The sequence below is a fragment of the Myxine glutinosa genome, chromosome 13 (genome assembly GCF_964187855.1).
Source record: "Myxine glutinosa chromosome 13, kmMyxGlut1.1, whole genome shotgun sequence".
Classification (NCBI taxonomy): Eukaryota; Metazoa; Chordata; class Myxini; order Myxiniformes; family Myxinidae; genus Myxine; species Myxine glutinosa.
The window spans coordinates 26,571,100-26,592,555 of NC_136273.1; the positions used below are offsets into that span (position 1 = coordinate 26,571,100).

Sequence of the window (21,456 nt, forward strand, 5' to 3'; positions counted from 1 at the left end):
AGGCGGAGTTCAGGGGTAAACCAGGGAGCAGAATGGGTGAAAGAAACCGTTTTGGTTTTTATAGGCGCAAGCTGGTCAAGGCAGGAGGAGAGAGTGTGGTTGTAGTAGTCAGTGAGGTCAGAAGGGGTGTGGAGGTCAACGAAGGGAGAAGTGGACATTTTTTCAGAGAGGGTGGATGAGAATGAGGTAGGTAAAAGCGTTTAGCTTATGGAACTTGATGGTGCGACAATGCCTTGGTGCTGGGGTGGGGATTGTGATGGTCATAGTGATGGCTAAGTGGTCAGAGAGGGTGAGGTCGGAGCCAGAGAGATGGTGCAAAATTAATCCAGTAGAACAGACAAGGTCCAGAATGTGACCACGGTTATGGGTAGGAAAGTTGACATGTTGAGTGAGGTTAAAGCAGGTGAGTAAATCAGTGGAGTCAGTGGAGTCCATGTGGATATTGAAATCACCGAGGAGGAGGATTGAGGGGGAGAGGGAACAGAGCTGGGTCAGAAAGTAGGAGAAGTCAGACAGGAATGATTGGTGTGGTTTGGGAGGGCGGTAGACGACAGCCATGACTGACTGTGTGTGACCAGAGAGTTTAAAAGCCAGGTGTTCAAATGATGGAGCAGATGATATGGAGATTTTTTTTTTTTTTTTTTGTATACAAGATCGAGGCTCGTGAAAGAGCGAACATTTATCACACAGAAAGACAAACCGACAAACCGACACATAACCGACACATAAAACAAACAACATCGGGAGCGGTAGACAAGATGGGGAGAGAGGGGGAAGGACACAAACACAACATTTGAGAGCAGGAACCGAGAGACATGGAGACATCGAGAGATCTGTGGGAGGGAGAGGGCTTTGGGGGGGAGGCATGGGAAAGAGGGTGGGAGAGGCATAAAACATATGGACACTGCCAGGACTACCAGGAAAGAAGTTGGAATTACAAACAAGGTGGATCTGGGGTGAATTAGTGGGGGTAGAAAAGATCAAGGTTTTGGATGGGGGAAGATAAGAGATGGTGGTGAACAGCTGTTTTAAAGACCTGGAGGGAGGAGTGGGATTGAAGGGAGTGTGGGAGTTTGTTCCAGAGGCGGGAGAAAAGAGGAATGAAGGAGTGAAGGTGAGCAGAGAGCCGAGATTTCGGCAGTTTAACCATCAGAGGCTTGCTGGCAGATCTTGTGCGACCTGTAGGAATATTTGGGGGACAGAGCACAGAGAGAGCTGGGGGAGCAAGGCCGGAGAGGAGTCGGTCGAGTGTGGTTGTAGTAGTCAGTGAGGTCAGAAGGGGTGTGGAGGTCAACGAAGGGAGAAGTGGAGATTTTTTCAGAGAGGGTGGATGAGAATGAGGAAGGTGAAAGAGCGTTTAGCTTATGGAACTTGATGGTGCGACAATGCCTTGGTGCTGGGGTGGGGATGTTGATGGTCATAGTGATGGCTAAGTGGTCAGAGAGGGTGAGGTCGGAGCCAGAGAGATGGTGCAAAATTAATCCAGTAGAATAGACAAGGTCCAGAATGTGACCACGGTTATGGGTAGGAAAGTTGACATGTTGAGTGAGGTTAAAGCAGGTGAGTAAATCAGTGAAGTCAGTGGTTATTGTGGAGTCAGTGGAGTCCATGTGGATATTGAAATCACCGAGGAGGAGGATTGAGGGGGCGAGGGAACAGAGCTGGGTCAGAAAGTAGGAGAAGTCAGACAGGAATGATGGGTGTGGTTTGGGAGGGCGGTAGACGACAGCCATGACTGACTGTGTGTGACCAGAGAGTTTAAAATGATGAGGCTGGTCTTGATGTCCTGTCGGTGAATTACGGCAATTCCACCACCTCGGCCCTCCGAGCGTGGTTTATTGATGTAAGACTATCCATTGGGTGTAGTGAGGTTGAGTGAGAAGTAGTCCAGTGGTTGTTGCCAGGTTTCAGTGAGACAGAGAAAGTCCAGTTTATTATCCAGAATGTAGTCGTTCAGGATGAGGCTTTTGTTGTTGAGGGATCGGGTATTGAACAGGGTGAGCTTGATGTTGCTTTGTACGGTGGGGATGAACTCAGGTGATTTAGCCAGGGTTTGCAGACAGGAGGTGCGATCGTGTGCGTTGCTGTGACCAGGTGCGCTGGGACGATGATATGTGTTTATCATCATGTTATGTATCATATATATTAGATATGTGTTTGTGTGTGTGTCTATATTAGAAATGTGTGTGTGTGTCTATATTAGATGTGTGTGTGGGTGTGTCTATATTAGATATGTGTGTGGGTGTAGGTGTGTCTATATTAGATGTGTGTGTGGGTGTGTCTATATTAGATGTGTGTGTGGGTGTGTCTATGTTAGAAATGTGTGTCTGTGTCTATATTAGGTGTGTGTGTGTGTGTGTGTGTGTGTGTGTGTGTGTGTGTGTGTGTGTGTGTGTGTGTGTGTGTATGTATTAGATATGTGTGTGGGTGTGTCTGTATTCCAAATGTGTGTGTATGTCTATATTAGATATGTGTGTGTGAGTGTCTACATTAGATATGTGTGTGTGTGTGAGTGTCCACATTAGATATGTGTGTATCTACATTAGATATGTGTGTGTGTGAGTGTCCACATTAGATATGTGTGTATCTACATTAGATATGTGTGTTTCTATATTAGATATGTGTGTATCTACATTAGATATGTGTTTGTCTGTATTAGATATGTGTGTGTGTATGTGTCTATATTAGATATGTGTGTGTCTATATTAGATGTGTGTGTGTGTGTGTGTCTATATTAGATGTGTGTGTGGATGTGTGTTTGTGTGTGTCTATATTAGATATGTGTGTATCTACATTAGATATGTGTGTGTCTACATTAGATATGTGTATGTGTCTATATTAGATATGTGTGTGTCTATATTAGATATGTGTGTGTCTATATTAGATATGTGTGTGTCTTTCTTAGATATGTGTGTGTCTATATTAGATATGTGTGTGTGTGTGTGTGTTGTGTGTGTGTGTGTGTGTGTGTGTGTGTGTGTGTGTGTGTGTGTGTGTGTGTGTGTGTGTGTGTGTGTGTGTGTGAGTGTCCACATTAGATATGTGTGTATCTACATTAGATATGTGGGTGTGTGTGTCCACATTAGATATGTGTGTATCTACATTAGATATGTGTGTGTCTACATTAGATATGTGTATGTGTCTATATTAGATATGTGTGTGTGTGTCTATATTAGATATGTGTGTGTCTATATTAGATATGTGTGTGTCTATATTAGATATGTGTGTCTATATTAGATATGTGTGTGTCTATATTAGATATGTGTGTGTGTGTGTCTATATTAGATGTGTGTGTGTGTGTGTGTGTGTGTGTGTGTGTGTGTGTGTGTGTGTGTGTGTCTATATTAGATATGTGTGTGTCTATATTAGATATGTGTGTGTCTATATTAGATATGTGTGTATCTACATTAGATATGTGTGTGTGTGTCCACATTAGATATGTGTGTATCTACATTAGATATGTGTGTGTGTGTGTCCACATTAGATATGTGTGTATCTACATTAGATATGTGTGTGTGTGTGTCCACATTAGATATGTGTGTGTCTATATTAGATATGTGTGTGTGTGAGTGTGTGTGTCTATATTAGATATGTATGTGGCTATATTAGATATGTATGTGTCTATATTAGATGTGTGTGTGTGTGTGTGTGTGTGTGTGTATATTAGATATGTGTGTGTTTATGTGTGTATATTAGATATGTGTGTGTCTATATTAGATATGTGTATGTTTCTATATTAGATATGTGTATGTGTCTATATTAGATATGTGTATGTGTCTATATTAGATATGTGTGTGTGTGTCTATATTAGATATGTATGTGTGTGGCGATAAAAGAGATATGTATGTGTCTATATTAGGTGTGTGTGTGTGTGTGTGTGTGTGTGTGTGTGTGTGTGTGTGTGTGTGTGTGTGTGTGTGTGTGTATTAGAAATGTGTGTGTATATTAGATGTGTGTGTGTGTATAGTAGATATGTGTGTGTGTCTATATTAGATGTGTGTGTGGATGTGTCCATATTAGAAATGTGTGTGTGTCTATATTAGATGTGTGTGTGTTTCTATATTAAATGTGTGTGTTTGTGTCTATATTAGATATGTGTGTGTGCACATACACTACATGACCAAAAGTATGCGGACACCCGTTCTAATTAGTGGATTCGGCTGTTTCAGCCACACCCATTGTTAACAGGTATATATAATCAAGCACACAGCCATGCAATCTTCATAGACAAACATTGGCAGTAGAATGGGCCATACTGAAGAGCTCAGTGACTTTCAACGTGGCACCGTCATAGGATGCCACCTTACCAACAAGTACGCTCCTCAAATTTCTGCCCTGCTAGAGCTGCCCTGGTCAACTGTAAGTGCTGTTATTGTGACGTGGAAACGTCTAGGAGCAACAACAGTTCAGCCACGAAGTGGTAGGCCACACAAGCTCACAGAACTGGACCGCCAAGTGCTGAAGTGCGTAGTGCGTAAAAATTCTGTCCTTGGTTGCAACACTCACTACTGAGTTCCAAACTGCCTCTGGAAGCAACATCAGCACAACAACTGTTTGGCGGGAGTTTCATGAAATGGGTTTCCATGGCCGAGCAGCCGCACACAAGCTTAAGATCACCATGTGCAATGCCCTAGTGTCGGCTGGAGTGGTGTAAAGCTCGCTGCCATTGGACTCTGGAGCAGTGTTCTCTGGAGTGATGAATCACGCTTCACCATCCGGGAGTCCGATGGACGAATCTGGGTTTGGCGGATGCCAGGAGAACGCTACCTGCCCGAATGCATAGTGCCAACTGTAAAGTTGGGTGGAGGAGGAATAATGGTCTTGGGCTGTTTTTCATGGTTCGGGCTAGGCGCCTTAGTTCCAGTGAAGGGAAATCTTAACGCTACAGCATACAATGACATTCTAGACGATTGTGTGCTTCCAACTTTGTGGCAACAGTTTGGGGAAGGCCCTTTCCTGTTTCAGCATGACAATGCCCCCCTGCACAAAGCGAGTCCTCACAGAAATGGTTTGTCAAAATCGTTGTGGAAGAACTTGACTGCCCTGCACAGAGCCCTGACCTCAACCCCATTGAACACCTTTGGGATGAATTGGAACACCGACTGCAAGCCAGGCCCAATCGCCCAACATCAGTGCCCGACCTCACTAATGCTCTTGTGGCTGAATGGAAGCAAATCCCACAGCAATGTTTCAACATCTAGTGGAAAGCCTTCCCAGAAGAGTGGAGGCTGTTATAGCAGGAAAGGGGGGGGGACCAACTCCATATTAATGCCCATGATTTTGGAATGAGATGTTTGATGTTCGGATGTCCACATACGTTTGGTCATGTAGTGTATATGTAGTGTATGTGTCTGTTCGTACATGTTGCTGGTGTTGGCTGCTATCTCCACACGTGAGTGGGTTTCAGGAGATGTAACGGAGGCCTACCAGGTCTCCACTCTAGTTAGTTTACACAACAAGTACAACATTGTAATGCAAAACGATGCAGGCCGCCAACAAGTAAAGCTTTTGTCAAATTGTATCGTAGAAGCTGAACGTGTTGAGAACATGGGTGTGGATTTTTGTTGTCATTAGGGCACGCAGATCGAGAGAACCCGACTATCATAGAGTTGTGACACGTCGAGCTGACAAAAGTCCGCCCGAAGAGTACATGACTGTCTGGCTCTTCTATGAGTCTTGACTTTGTATACAAAATAAATAAATAAAGGAAGACAAAGTACAGGAAGTGTGCAGCTGAACAGGAGGAGACATATCGAAGGGTCTGAAATTAAACAGTACAACGAGGTGACAGTTTATTGGTTTATTGACAGCAAACAGACACATCACATTTCCAGCATTAGTGGCATAAAAGTCTGTTGGCAGCTTGTAACGAGGAAGAGGAACAGCTGCAATGCATGTGCTGGACGGAAAAATGGAGGCTTATCGAATTTCAAAATTATTTTATCACAATTATGCCAAATTATCATCGCACAGACATTCGTGGTTTTGTCGTCTTGCTATTCCGTCACGGACTTGTCCCTGGCCTCTCTGTAGACCGTTCCACTAGATAGACGCAGGGCTTGAGAACAACCTGATGGCCAACTGTATAATATCTGTTACCTTGTTCGTGATCCATCTTGTGCAAATCTCAGGCATCTGGGACAGACGAGTTGATTACTCGGGCAGTAAATGATTCGTGTGAATGCCTTTTAAAACACAGGCCGACCTGACTAGGACTATGCATGTGCAGTGCAGATGCAGCACGTGTTCTTTTCATGCGACGTGTACGCAAAGCGAATTTGTGCCGCACATTCTGTGTCCGATTGCCGGGGTAAGATATTCTGTTTTCAATTGTTCAAACTTTCCCCAAAGGTTCATTAATGTCCAATCGACTGCCCCCATCCTATCCAAGTTCATGCAGATGTAACTTCGTGAACTCTTACAAAGTTTGCTGCCTGTCTCGTGAGCGTAAATCAGGCCGATTCTTAATGCCTCTACTACACAGGCCAAATAATCTACTTAAGTCTGAGAGACTAAAATGATCAAATTTGAGTCGTGACGTGAATTCTCTTATCTCAGGCCTTAATTTGAAGTCTGTCATCATACCCCGTCTCATCATACCCCGTCTGTCATCATATCCCGTCTGTCATCTACACCTCTTTGGCACAACATTGGGACATTCGAAAGCCTTCCTCGCGGAGGCCGAATGCAATTATAGCGCATGCTCCGAGTGGGGTAGCAGCAGCACTCCGTTTGAACAACTCTTCACACACTCTGTTAATTCTTGTTTACTCTCCGATGTATGGCGGCTCTGCCCCGGAGATGGAGATAGCCGCACGCCCAGGCCCGAGATTAACCGCGTCTCTGTTAACAGGCGAGAGGTAAAAGTTTGGGTGCATTTCGGAGCGAGCGCGCGCTCCCTACGGGCTTCATCAGGCCCGTGCATTCCATGTATCCACCAGGGCATCTGGTGCGTTCTGCATCTCCTTAATGAGTATCTGATCTACACCTGTAATACACCTCGTTGAGTTATCTCTCTCGTACACCTGCGCCGCCTCTGCGTGCAATTATTATTTTTATTTATTTATTTTTTGCTTGCATCCATTTTTCCCCCTTGTCTCGACTCTCCATTATCACTTGCTCTTGCATTCCTTTGTGCTCTTAGCTTTGCATATGTGAGTATCGATGTGCAAAGGAATCCTAAAGTAAAACGTCGTAGTTGCTACAACAAAGAGATTTAGCAACTGTTTATAACTTACACTTTTTATTTAGCCTTCTACGTGGATCTCTGCCAATTCACTCTTGCACCATGCACTCCCCCATTCCCTCAAACTCCCCCATTCCCTCAAACTCCCCCATCCCATTTTCCCCCTCTTTACATATTCTTACTTCTGCATATTCCGCACGCTCTCCCACTCCGCCAACCTACTTTCTTATTCATATTCTAACTTATGCCTTCCTTGCTTTCATTTCTTCTCCCATCTCCAAACACTACCTTCACCCCCTCCAAACCCCCACCACTCGTTCATCGCTTCCTCTGCAGCGTCTCACAAATTAGGAATTATGGAGCGAGCAACATGCATTACACACATCGGCAGCATGACACGCCTCTGCACGGCACTTTCCCCTTCCTTAGCAGTGCTACTTTTGCTGCCTCGGCAAAATGAGAATCAAACCTCGCGTCGGAGAGGCATCTGTTTCGGTTCATTATGAAGCGGATTTGCAAGCGCGGCCAGCTTTTGATGCATCTCCCCGGCTCCAAAATTATGCATCTGTCGCCCCAATCAGCGAAACAAACTCCCCGGTCCGGACGCTCATTTGGCCACAAACAGAACGATGGGGATTTTGCAATGGCTGATGTCAAAGTCTTCGTCGTGCATCTTTCGTGCCCACTTTTTGTAATCCTTATTTCTTCACTCATCCCTGTAATGAGTTTTGAATAAAGAGATTATACAAGTGTGTACATTTGTCTGCTGTTGTGAGAAGGCATTGGAATGGAATATAATACAAACTAGCAGAAGCCCGTGGTAAAAATACCACAATATAAAAAGGAAGCCTTTTATTGTTGCCATGGCTGAAAGAGCTCAAAAATGGGAGGATATATATATTTCTCAACAGCAAAGAAAAAAAAATGGGAGTGATTGAGCCAGCTGTCTGTTGCCTATACACCTCCCAGGTTCAACATTTGTCTGAATGAAAAAATTAAATATTTCCCATGGGTTTGGATTAATTTGAAGTAACTTTTACTCAATTTTCTTTTCTCCGTGGAGTGTTTCCATGTTTCAGGTTGGAACAGACAGACAGACAGACAAGATAAGCCTATTTCATATGCACACATCTATATTTATATATATATATATATATGTATATATACTTATTTTATCGACTTTATTTCATTTCTCCTTTTGCTGGTGCCCTTTCGGTTTCTTCCGATGTTTTCATTGTTTGCTTTTGTTTTTTGTTTCCTTTTGTGCACCTGAGGCATTTCGTTGCATTAGGACATTTGACAATTGTCCGTGAACTTATTGGTTTGATTTTTAGGTGACCTATAATTTTTCTCTGCTGCATCTGACACTCGCACACGTGACGGCTGACATAATTTCGTTTGAAACGATCATATTTCGGACTTGTTTGAAGAGTGTGACCACTCGACGAACTGTTGCCTTTCTCCAGGCGAAAGCGACGGAACTTCAGCAAGCAAGCGACCGAAATCCTCAACGAATATTTCTACTCGCACTTGAGCAATCCGTACCCAAGCGAGGAGGCCAAGGAAGAGCTCGCCAAGAAGTGTTGCATCACGGTCTCACAGGTCAGTAGGAGCCGGTATGTGACTCGTGCTCCACCCGTCGACCAAGGTGATGGGAGAAGGGGAGAGAGACGGGGATACCTGAGAAATGTAATGGTTGTGTCTCTATTACATACCATCCTGTTATGGTTTCGGGCTGTCTACAAAACATTTGATTAAACTGCTTAAAAGTATCACTGGCTTGGTAGTTACCAAAAACAGTGAGGACTGCTGAGGGGGAAGTTTGACTTGCTTTCGTGGAAAGAGTATGAAGCGGAAAGATGGCGTAATCTCGAAGCGGCGGCCATTAGAGTCACTGCGTCCCATACGCATCGAGCCAGCGCCGACCTTAGTGCGATCGATGTCGGAGCGGAGGATGGGAGCATGGAGAATGGTAGAATCGAAGCTTCGAAGCAACGTGTCACCCGGGCACTCAGGAGCCATGTTTTTATATGCTTTTTATTTCGTGTCGGCAAGCAGCACAGCTCACCGCTACCCCACCCGCATGCCCCGTCCCCAGCAGCTCTGCCTGCACCATAATCTTTTATTAGTGCGTTTTTGCGACTTTCCATTTGAGGGCGAAATTGAGTTTCTGGCGAGTTATGCAGGCCATTTGCAATGTTTGACGGAGTGTTAACAGATTTGTAATAGAACTTTGGAGAATCCCATTTCTTAAAGATAATGCTTTCATGAATTATGGTTTTTGCCGCAGCCTAATGTAATGATGCATATTTTTCATGCAGCATAACTCAAAGCCAACGGGAATAATATTTTTTAATACCATAATGATAAGGCCGTTTGGCTAAAAGGCTGCGGGCACAACTCCATTGCCTCGGAGCTTTTGTTCCGTTCTAATTGTGGGAGCATTCACGGTGGACGGACGTTATTATTCAAGGGAAAAGGAGGGAAACCTGATGAGTCAGGGTATGAAAAGGTTCTCATCGTTTGAATAAATGTCATTGATGCATCTAGTTCAGGAGTTGGTTATTAAACTATTCTGCTGTCCTCATGGCGAAGTACCACCCCCCTGCCCCCCTCACACCCACACCTATCCCACCCCATCCTCGCCCCACCCCTCGCTCAGCAAGACAAAAAGCCATGAAACGTGGGCTATGAGTGAAATCAAACCAGGAAGCACTTATCATCAGACGAGCATTCGTATCAATAAGTCAACATTAACGGCCTTCGGTTAACCATTAATCCCTGTGTGACACTCCCGTTTGGAGAATTCACAAAATACCACTCCCATTCGTTTCTCAGTGCAGAGACATTGGGGTTGCATTATTGGGAGTTTTAGGGGCTAAGATGTGTTAATTGTGCTAGATGGCTCTATGATGCATGGCTCTCATCTAGGCTCTATGATGTGCTAGATGTCTTTTATTTAAACTATTTAAAGGACCTTGCAGGTGAGTGCCATGATAAAAGTACAGTCCTTGTACGATTTGATTGAGGGATATTACTGAGGCCCGATTAGAAGGAAAAAAATCCACTTTCAACAGTTATCTTGATGAGCCCACGAGGTTATCCGTATGTATCACGACTGATCGTAGTCCGAGTCCTCTCGGAGCATTTTGGGGGATGTCTCTGATGCCTGTTCGATGGTTTGTTTGTGTTTTGTACTTTAATTTTCATGTCTGGCCTTTCACCACTGCATCGTCCTCAGGTCTCCAACTGGTTCGGCAACAAGCGGATCCGCTACAAGAAAAACATTGGCAAGTTTCAGGAGGAGGCAAATCTCTATGCCGCAAAAACGGCCGTGTCGGCGACAAATGCCACTGTTCAGCACGGCAGCCCAGCAAACTCTCCCGCCACGCCGCCTTCGGCTGGTAACCCGGGCCTCACACCATAACCCTCACCACTACCTTTTTGTACCGAGTGCCAGAAGCCTATTTTTTTTTCTTTTTTTGCCTCCATTTCAGTGGAAACCTCTTCCCCATGACTGCACTCATCTTGCCCACCAATCTTTCAGGCCGATATGATAATGGCCAGGCCTCACGTGTTGCAAATGGCAGGCTCTAAGTGTCGGCCGCATGCACGAATCAAAATGTGATCCGCTGTGTCAAATCGACTGCACCGAGTTTGTTTTGTTGTACTAGCTTTATTATGTGTCAAGCTAGTCTACACAGCATGGTGTTATGGTTTTGAGAAGGCCCAAAGTTGTCTTCCAGGAAGTATCTCAGTTATACGAAGTTTAACTCCAAAGTGGCTAGTCTGCAACACCTACTTTTATTATGAACACCTACACCTTGCTTTGTCCCCGTCTTCCTAATTATCTTTAGATACCTTTAAATGATCTCATGTTCTCAAAGAAGTCTTCTGAGTAAATTGGGTGCATGGCTGTAAGGCTGTTGTCTTTCTCTCGTTCACCTTTTATGACTCAGCTGGTGTGGCCACCTTTCCCTTTCTTGTTCCCTCACCCTCCCCTTACCCCCGCTCATTCCCCCCCTCCCCCATCTCCCGTATTTGCTTTATCTGCTTTTGGTTCCTCTTCCCTGTTCTATTTGCTGTGCCCTGATTCCTCCCTTCAGTCAGTCTCTCATTTCCAGGCCCCCCGGGTTCGTATAGCTTTCCAAACACTGGGGACATTTTCTTGATGAATGGGGATTCCTACCAGAATTCTCAAGTCGGAGCCAATTTGCAATCACAGGTAGGCCAGAGGGGCCGGCAGTGCGGATTAAAAAAAAAATGGGGCCTTCTGCATTCATCGAAACTAGAGGCCTATATAGCTCAAGCCTGGCCTGGCTTAGCTTTGGCTCCCAAATCACGTGCTAGGTTGACTGAATGAAATAACCAGATTCAGAGGAAAAACTGAGCTTGTGGGAGATTTGCAGAAACCAATTAGATGCTGAAGAAGGCCACAATCGGATAGAAAAGCTTTTTGTTTGAACCTGTGTGAATGCAGTCGGCTCTGGCTTGAAGCAACAAATCACTTTTGATTGTATAAAGGGACATCACAGCTCCTGTGTATTCCTCTTTATCTTCACATCTTGTTTTATTTTTCATTCCTAATTTCTTTCACTTCATGAGCTCTTAGCCCTGCCTTCCGCCATGCCATAATTGTTCTAATCTTGTTCCTTTTGCTATTTGTTGTTGCTTAAACTATTCAAAAACTGCCTTTCTCTTCGCACTTTTCTTCGTTATTTTTTCTTCATTTGCTCTCCCTCATTTTTTCAAAATAAATGTTAATCACATGCATGCCACAGTCCTTTCCCCACCAGAAGCACTCGTTGTTAACACCAGCGTATTAAAAATGATTGGTTAAGGTGATAGGAGAACGATCATTCGGGATAGAATGAAAGTTCTGACTTTGAAACATTGGCATAAAAAATAGGAAAATTTGTTTAAAAGCTCAACAAACTCTGCGCTGGGACAATTGATTTGGAAATATACTTATATGTAGATACCTTGACTGCCATTTACCTGTAGATACCTTGACTGCCCTTTACATGTAAGATACAGTGACTGCCCTTTACATGTAGATACATTGACTGCCCTTTACCTGTAGATACCTTGACTGCCCTTTACATGTAAGATACCGTGACTGACCTTTACATGTAAGATACCGTGACTGCCCTTTACCTGTAGATACCTTGACTGCCCTTTACATGTAAGATACCGTGACTGCCCTTTACCTGTAGATACCTTGACTGCCCTTTACCTGTAGATACCTTGACTGACCTTTACATGTAAGATACCATGACTGCCCTTTACCTGTAGATACCTTGACTGCCCTTTACATGTAAGATACCGTGACTGCCCTTTACATGTAGATACATTGACTGCCCTTTACCTGTAGATACCTTGACTGCCCTTTACATGTAAGATACCAAGACTGCCCTTTACATGTAGATACCTTGACTGCCCTTTACATGTAGATACCTTGACTGCCCTTTACATGTAGATACCTTGACTGCCCTTTACCTGTAGATACCTTGACTGCCCTTTACCCGTAGATACCTGACTGCCCTTTACATGTAAGATACCGTGACTGCCCTTTACATGTAGATACATTGACTGCCCTTTACCTGTAGATACCTTGACTGACCTTTACATGTAAGATACCGTGACTGCCCTTTACCTGTAGATACCTTGACTGACCTTTACATGTAAGATAGCGTGACTGCCCTTTACCTGGAGATACCTTGTCCACCCTTTACATGTACAAATATTGGCTGCCCTTTACATGCATGATACCTTGACTGCCCTTTACATTTAGATACCTTGAGACTGCCATTTACGTGTAGATACCTTGACTGGCCCTTACATGTAGATACCTTGAGACTGCCGTTTACGTGTAGATACCTTGACTGGCCCTTACATGGAGATAACTTGAGACTGCCATTTAAATGTCGATACCCTGAGACTGCCATTTACATGTAGGTACCTTGAGACTGCCCTTTACATGTAGATACCTTGAGACTGTCATTTACACGACTATACCTTGAAACTGTCCTTTACATGTAGATGATACCTTGAAACTGCCCTTTACATTTAGATAGCTTGAGACTGCCATTTACATGTCGATACCTTGCGACAGATTTTTCAGTTTCAAATATTTCTCACAACTTAAAATGTCTTAAAGCGATGAAGGAATGAGAGAATGAAACTTCTTTCATTCGCTCATGGCTGCATTATCCTATTTAAACATATTTCATCTCTGATTCACACATTCCTGCGTTTTCTCACAATTTCACATCCATCATTGATCTATCATTCGATGAAATTTAATTTGTACATGCCAATCAAAATGTTGTTTGTTTTGGGTGGTGGTGGTGGTGGTGTGATAAACACGCTCCACAGGCGTTGGATTTGTTTCGATGTGGAATTATTTGGATAACGATGCATTATGAAGATCACAGCTTCCCCTTCCTGCTCGTCTCCATGTTGCATCCTTCCTTAAGTGGGAATTGTATGTTGTATCATCCTGGGCACGAGCATGTGTAGCTTCCTGTGCATGATGACACCTTTCACGGAATGCTATTACACTTGGGCAATTGCTTTTGACACTTATCCATCACTCGAATACTGTACGAGTTCCGCCTCGCTTGGAGCGTGTGGAGTACCGATAACCACGTAACCATTATTCCCTGTACTTGAGGTTTTTTTTTTTGAAGAGATTTGCGCAAGTTGTGCGGAAGTAATAACTGGAACCCACTTCTTCGCAGGTGGCTTCCCTTCACCCTGTTATCAATCAGAACGCAGGATACAGTGACAGCGTCGTCGGAAGGCGCATGTACAGTCCATCAGGTGCACAAGTAAGCAAAAAGAATGCACCGCACCGCACCACAACAATTCCCATGAACAACACTCAAAAGGACTTCAGAAATGAAGAGCAAAGAAAATTAAACTCATTACAGTAGCAGTTGACACAACACAAGTGATGAAGCGACGTTAATCGAATACTTGAAAAGTGATCGGAGGTAGATTTGATTTGCTTCAAACCTTAAATCATGACATCTCCTGCCATTAGTGAGCCGTCGCTCGATGGACTTCTCATCACAGCCTCTGTGACTTTTTGAGATCACCGAATCCACATCGGTTTGGGTTTGCATACGTAATAACTCCACGAATGATAAACCACCTGCCCACCCAGAGGGAGGCAGCACCATGTGGTCATGATTGGAGAAGAGCAGTGCTTGTTTGTTCCCCATTTGTTTGTTTGGCTCTGTGGAGGATGCGGAAGAAATTGCCTTTCACTTTCCAATTCGCCAGATGCGACTCCACTCTAGTACAGCGAGGGATTTCCTCACTGTACGATTTCCTCAAGATGCTATAATATTTTGTCCAACTACTGCTAACCGGAAGGGTTTTGAAAGTGCCAAAAAGGTGTTTTGTGGTTTACAGTGTTCAACTATATAATTCAATGGAAATGGAAAAGATTTTAAAGGTTGTAGAAAACAAACAATTGGAAGTTTACTGCCGTTGATGCAGCGTCTTTTACACCACCTCGTTTTAACACGTTACATCAGTTATTTGTGCCTGTTGTTTGTGTCCTTTTTGACGTCGCTAAAAACAGTACGTTTCCTGTGTGGAATGACTTTCAATTTTGCTTGACAACCGGATAAGCAGACAGTAAAAATATTTATCTTGCTCCTCTGGGCATGTGCGATCGGGTTCTGCTAAATAATCGGGACGAAATCCAAAGTTCTGTTAAACTACTACGTCTATCCTTAGTCCATTTGAGTATTCACAGCAATTTCTAATGATGCGTGTGCTCAGACCATCTATATAATAATAGCGTAAGGACTCGACTTTGTTATCCCTTTTACGCCACACCCAGTGACCTGATGCCCATGGCACTAATGGATTTACGATCTACGAACCGCGCTCTTTGTTTATCACGTACAGACATACTCGAAAAATCTGAATTAGCCGACGTTGGGGCCCAAAAGCATCCGATTAACTGCCGATACGATGCCATCTTACGACGCCATCGTATTGGCGTCTGCTGGGCGAAGGCGAAGCAAGCCGTCCGCTGATTGGACAGTCGAAGGCGACAGCAAGCCGTCCACTGAGTGGACAATCCCAGAGTGGTGCTATGCCGATTCCTATTACGAATCCATTCATTTTTCAAAAGTATATCGTAGCGTTGTCATTTAAGTAGATTGCAATAAATACGTTGTTCATATACGCACTCTTCATTCTCATCTTTCTTCCTAACTCTTACTCGGACAAGCAAATCCCCTATGCCATCCATAATGGTACACTCTATCCATACACCACATCCTCCCTTCCGTGGATGTTCCATGGGTTTCGGCTAGTCTATATAATAATAGCGTAAGGACTCGACTTTGTTATCCCTTTTACGCCGCACCCAGTGACCCGATGCCCATGGCACTAATGGATTTACGATCTACGAACCGCGCTCTTTGTTTATCACGTACAGCCATACTCGAAAAATCTGAATTAGTCGACTTTGGGGCCCAAAAGCATACGATTAACTGCCGATACGACGCCATCGCCGAGTGACGAAAAGTAGGCATAGGCCTAGGCCCTACCTATCCAGTTGTTGTGTTTCCGCTGTGGCCATGATCTCAACAAATGGCGTAGGCCATGTGGCGTAGGGTAGGTCATGATCAGCCCACCCCCCCCCCCCCCCCTTCGTTTCACCAACTCCTGCATCTGCCACCGTTCATGATTATCAAAGTAGGCTTTACCCTGTTCACGATAAGGTAGAAATCAGTGAGTTGTATACGAAGAGATAAAAGGATGGCATTGACTTCGAGACGGTACGTGATAGTTGGCTGCGGCTGACTGATTCCTATTACGAATCCATTCATTTTTCAAAAGTATATCGTAGCATTGTCATTTAAGTAGATTGCAATAAATACGTTGTTCATATACGCACTCTTCATTCTCATCTTTCTTCCTAACTCTTACTCGGACAAGCAAATCCCCTATGCCATCCATAATGGTACACTCTATCCATACACCACATCCTCCCTTCCGTGGATGTTCCACGGGTTTCGGCTAGTATTGTAATTATTCTTTCTTATGTTTTGTTTGACCCATGCAGAGAAAACGTTTTTTTTCCACGTTTAAAAACTGAAATATTCTACGATCTTTCTCCAAATACATGCATGCCACTCATTTATTTATCTTTTAATAACATACAAATTGGCTTTGCTCCTGGAGCTCGATTTTGCGTTGCACAAGCCGCATGTTTCTCGCCACCCGAGATTAAAAAAAAAAAATTGCATCTGTGAAGTGAAATATAGAGATTGTGCGCGGGGCCAGTCTCGGCGTGAGGTAAGCGACGCGGACTGCCAGGCCGAGTTACAGACAGTGGTTAACAGGGGTGCAGCGACGTCACTTGCAGTCAGGATCGTGACTGGCGCTGGGGGAAACGGGTCCTTGTACCCCTCTCACCGCCGAATCGCTTCGGGACGATGGGAGCTATTGGGCTCGACGGGGCGGTCGCTGTTGCAGAAAATTAATCCGACATGGCTGCCGCGATTTCCATGCGAAGCGGCTCTGCATGCAAACTTCATTTGTCACCGAGAGGCGGGCTGCACACCCGAACGGGCAGGCCGGGCGAGTGCTATCGGCAGCTGTGGGCTCTTGACCGACCCAGGAAATGTGCAGCAGTTGAAAGCCATTCCCCCTTTAACCAGGAATAGCTCGGATCATAGAGGGGTCAGGTGAGGGGAGAGGGAAGGTTTGATGGTTTATTTGATGACGGATAGGTGGCATGTACTTACACAGATTGTGTAAACTCTGAGATTCTAGGCAAAATATTCTGGTTGTACCTGTTTGTTTCATTGGCAACGCTTTACCTGGATTCTGTCTCATTTTCTTCGAGAGACGACTGATTCTATCATTTATACGTGATTCGTTGCTCACCATCATTTTGGGTAAAGTAAAACCCCTGCTCTTGATCCACATTTTCACTTTTCAAGCCTTGATGCACTATCCGGTGTGCCTTTCATGGCCATGCCATTGGTTCACTTGAGGTCTTGTGACGTCCTCATTCAGTCGCCCTCCTCTCTGTACAACTCAAACTTTTGGTGGACGTTTCCACGTCCGGGGACATTCCTTCATCCGTGTTAAACGATGTGGTGCGAAATACCTTTTTTCAACATTGGTGCCACTGCGAAAACAGATCACCATACACACGTGCTATTACGACTGGCATTGAATGTAGACCAAGGCACATGGATTACTTCCTCTTTCAATGTCATCAATGAGCCTAGTTGGGTTTTTTTATGACAATGATTATATATACATGTATGTGTGTGTGTACATATGCGAGGGGCAGCCAATAAGTAACCGTAAAATATTTTTCACAACTTGTTTATTGCATGTACGTGTGTAACAACTGTTATTTTTCAACATAATCTCCATTGCATTCAATGCATTTTTCCAGCGCTTTACTAAGGCCTGAATTCCTCTAGAATTTTTTTTTTTTGACATTCTAGACATTTTGACATTCTATTTGACATTGGCATTCTAGAAATTATAGAAATTATTTTGGCTGCTCGTGCAGCCATTCGTGCACCACCTCTTGCATCCCTTCGTCGATCCGAAAGTGGTTCCACCAAGCGCCTCTTTAAGTGGCCCAAAGATGTGGTAATCCGAAAGGGCGAGTAGTGTGGATGAGAAAGACACTCAAAATGCAGGTCCTCGATTGTTGCAGCTGTAGCGCAGCAAGTATGGGGCCGAGCATTGTCATGCTGCAGCAAAACACTGGTAGTGAGTAGTCCACGACGTTTTGATCTGATTGCTGGTTTCAGATGATTTTTAAGGAGGTCATAGTACGATGCACTGGTGACTGTGGTCCCTCTGGGCATGTAATGCTCTACAAGTGGACCTCGGCTTTCTCAGAAGAGAGTCAGCATCACTTTTCCAGTGGACGGCTGTGTGCGGAATTTTTTGGGCTTCGGGTGAAGTTGAATGGCGCCACTCTTTGCTTGCCCTCTTCGTTTCTGGCTGAAAGTAGTGGACCCAGCTTTCATCCCCAGTCACTATGCGATGAAAGAAAGCATCGCATTCTGTTTCGTAACGTCGCAGAAGTTCTTCACATGCGTCCACTCGCTGTTCTTTCAGTTTGGGTGTAAGTTGTCTAGGCACACACCTTACAGACACTTTGCGGAACCCCAGCACGTTGTAAATGATATGGTGTGCTGAACCATGGCTAATGCTCAATTCGGAGACTACTTCATCCAGCATAATGCGACGATTTTACCTTAGCACGCACTCAACTCCTGCAACCATTTCTGGTGTGCCGTCTGTGTGAGGCCGGCCCAAGCGAGCAGCATCTGCCACACTGGGCACTCCGCTTTTAAACTTCCTGTCCCAGTCGTACACCTGCTGCAGCGATAAACATGCGTCACCATATTGCATCTTCATTCTGCGATGTATTTCACTGGGATTCACACCCTCACTTCCCAAGAAACGGATGACAGAACGTTGCTCCTCCCTCGTGCATGCTTCTAAGGGAGCCGCCATCTTGGAACTGCTCTACTGACGTCAAACGCTCAATGTTGCCAGATCTAAAACAGGCAAAACATGACTCTTACCCATAGATATAACGTATGTCGTCTACAACTGCACACATTACATTCTCGAATTTATATTGCCATTTTAAGGTTACTTATTGACTGGCCCTCATATATATATATATATATGGTAATTATGAAACAAATTTCCAGACACTTATAATTACTTTTACTCTCAATCCAGACACCATTACTTTCAATACTAGACCATCACCAACATTTCCTCATGGGAAGGACCTTTGGTCTTTGTCATGTCCATTGTGATGAAGTGCTTCTTTTTGAGGATGCAACTTTTCCTTTTGCCATGGACCACCGACGACCTTGATCGTGATTTGGTGCGTTCTTTTTTTTTTGTTGTTGCAGGCTAACGGACGCTGGTTAGATGCTCCTACTCCTCCGTCCATCACTTCACACCCGGAAGCTCCTGGGAGTGCAGACTCCGACACATCGAATTAACTCTGCCTGGTGCAGACCCCACTCCCCTGATCTACATCATCAATGCCCAAACACTTCTGACGAGTGCTCCCGCAACAACTTTCCTCTGGTAGACCAACCCAAGGGTCCGATCACCAAGGGCCTTTTTGAGCACTTCGTAGGGTGAAATAGATACCGAGACCTCTAGGGCCGAGGGAGGGAGGGAATAAAAGTGGAGGAAAAGTTGGAGCAATAACATTTGGAATGGAGGAAGAGAAAAAGTTGTAGGAAATTCGTTGAAGAAACTCCCAATGGACCCGTCAATGATAAAACCGGGCGACGAAGATTTCTAAGGATTGAGTGGCAAAGGGACTTCTTTAACTTGTACTTGTGCTGTCGTGTTTGGTGTCGACCGTGTACATACAACATGGCTATATCTCCTGGGATGAGCCTGACACAGAAGTTCCTGCGGCAAGTATAGAATGGGGGTTCTTGGATAGCAAGGTTGGCAAGAAACTCAGAAACCACAAGACCTGCAAGAAGCAAGCGATTGGTCTCACTTTCTGTACCTGCAACCTCTGCACCCCCCCCCCCCAAACCCCCTCCACACCCCTCACACCTGCATCCCTCTGCAAAGAAGTTTCTTTTATACTTCCAGCTTATCCTCTTTGGGGTGTAAAACATCTGCTAGGTTGCATCAGTATGGTTTAGATTGAGAAGAGTCCATGGGAGAAAATCTCTCCAGATGCAGGCTCGTTTATAGAAAGGAAAACTTACAAGACAATGTAACATGTAATGATATAATTTGTTGTTTTCTCTTTTTGTATGTTCTCAATAAGGTAGTGTAACCTTGCAGTCACTAATTTGGGGCAAATTTTGGTGCGTTCCAGGTCCGTGGAAGTATTTAAAAATGGACAAACAAAAGATTTTGTTTGTAGCTATAAATCCAAAAATGAAAAAAAATAACTTCGCTCTGGATTGCGTGCTTCAGCTTTGGATTTGGGTTAATGCCAAAAGAATGTGACAGGTGTGGGTAACAGCACACTGTAGCGGTGGAGGTAAAACACTAACTAAAGGACTTATCATTCGATCACCTAATAGTAGTAATGGGGCAACTGCTAGAAAAAAGCCATCTCGCATCCTGCTTTTCGACCAGGCCTTAACTGAAGCTAAGGCCTTTACCTTCCACCCTGCTGTCGCACGGACGTGAGATGATTTGCTTTGTGGGGTGAATTCTCACACACTCACCCTGCCGTTCCTCTTGCTCACCCAACGTGCAAGCTTCCCCACCGTGCAGGTTTCCTCCACATGCTCCTTTCAATCCCAAATGCTCGATGCCACGTCCCACAGAGTCATTTGCCGTTCCAGTAACCGAACGATCTGAAAGGCAAAAACGTATGCCGATTGGTCGGCAAAGGTAGTTTGATGTCCCCGACCTCTAAAAACCCAGCAGGTATCGATGGGACCGTTACGTTGAAGTGTTGGTCAGGCCCCTGTGCCGTGTCCTGACCTGGCAGCTAGCTGGCAAAATGGTACTGCAAGTAACAATTCCGGGGCATTTATCCTGCCACATGATGATTCAAAATGGTTAATTTGCTTCTCTTTGTGGATCTTGACTGTCTATCTGTCTCTCCCCCCCCCCCCCTCCTCTCTCTCTCTCCCATCTCGCTTTCCCCCCCCTCCCATAGCATATAAAACAGGGCTCCTCCACCTCTTCTCTCTCTCTCTCTCTCTCTCTCTCTAACAATTGGGAGCCTTCCGAAATTGGCAAATCAGGCGTGTGCTCTACCCCACGAGTAAAAGATTCATAAAGAAAAAGAATCTTGTTGTATGTAAATATATATACGTAAGTCGTCTACGTGTCTTTTTCTATAAGCCCAGGCGTGAGTGGAAAAGTGAATAAAAAAGTAAATAAAAATAGTGAAAATTACCTCATGGGCAACTCTGCTAAACCAATAGATGGTCATAATATTTGTCTGTTTTACTTTAAATTCACCTACTACCTCTGAATCTCGGTCAGTCTCTCATCCTTCAGATCGTGTGTCCGTCGCTCCCTACCTTGAGTGCGGCTCGAGTGACGATAAGAGGGGCTTCCAGAGAGTGGGGTTCCGCAGAGTGCGAAAGGGGAATCGTTTGCTTATGTTGTACTGCAAAGCTCCGCCATCGAGCAGTGGGACGGAGGGACGGAAAAAAAACTGAGGCGACGGCGCATTCTGGCAAGAAAATGGGGGACGGTGGCGCCGCGTCGAGGGACAACATCCCGGATCTCCGTTTTTATAC

General features: G+C 44.6%; 1 protein-coding gene across 3 annotated transcripts in view; it reads left to right on the plus strand.

Moving 5' to 3' along the window:
* Positions 1 to 20,124, plus strand: part of LOC137438730 (pre-B-cell leukemia transcription factor 1-like) — a 74,953-nt gene extending 54,829 nt beyond the window's left edge. The window contains exons 5-9 of one of the 3 annotated variants that reach the window (XM_068134023.2): positions 8,653 to 8,788; positions 10,428 to 10,590; positions 11,293 to 11,411; positions 13,930 to 14,019; positions 19,126 to 20,124. In XM_068134023.2, coding sequence (XP_067990124.1) covers positions 8,653 to 8,788; positions 10,428 to 10,590; positions 11,293 to 11,411; positions 13,930 to 14,019; positions 19,126 to 19,218 — 601 coding nt within the window. In that variant the 3' untranslated portion in view covers positions 19,219 to 20,124. The remainder of the gene's footprint in view (positions 1 to 8,652; positions 8,789 to 10,427; positions 10,591 to 11,292; positions 11,412 to 13,929; positions 14,020 to 19,125) is intronic. The other 2 variants (XM_068134024.2, XM_068134027.2) reach the window with 2 other exon arrangements.
* Positions 20,125 to 21,456: the final 1,332 nt, after the last annotated feature.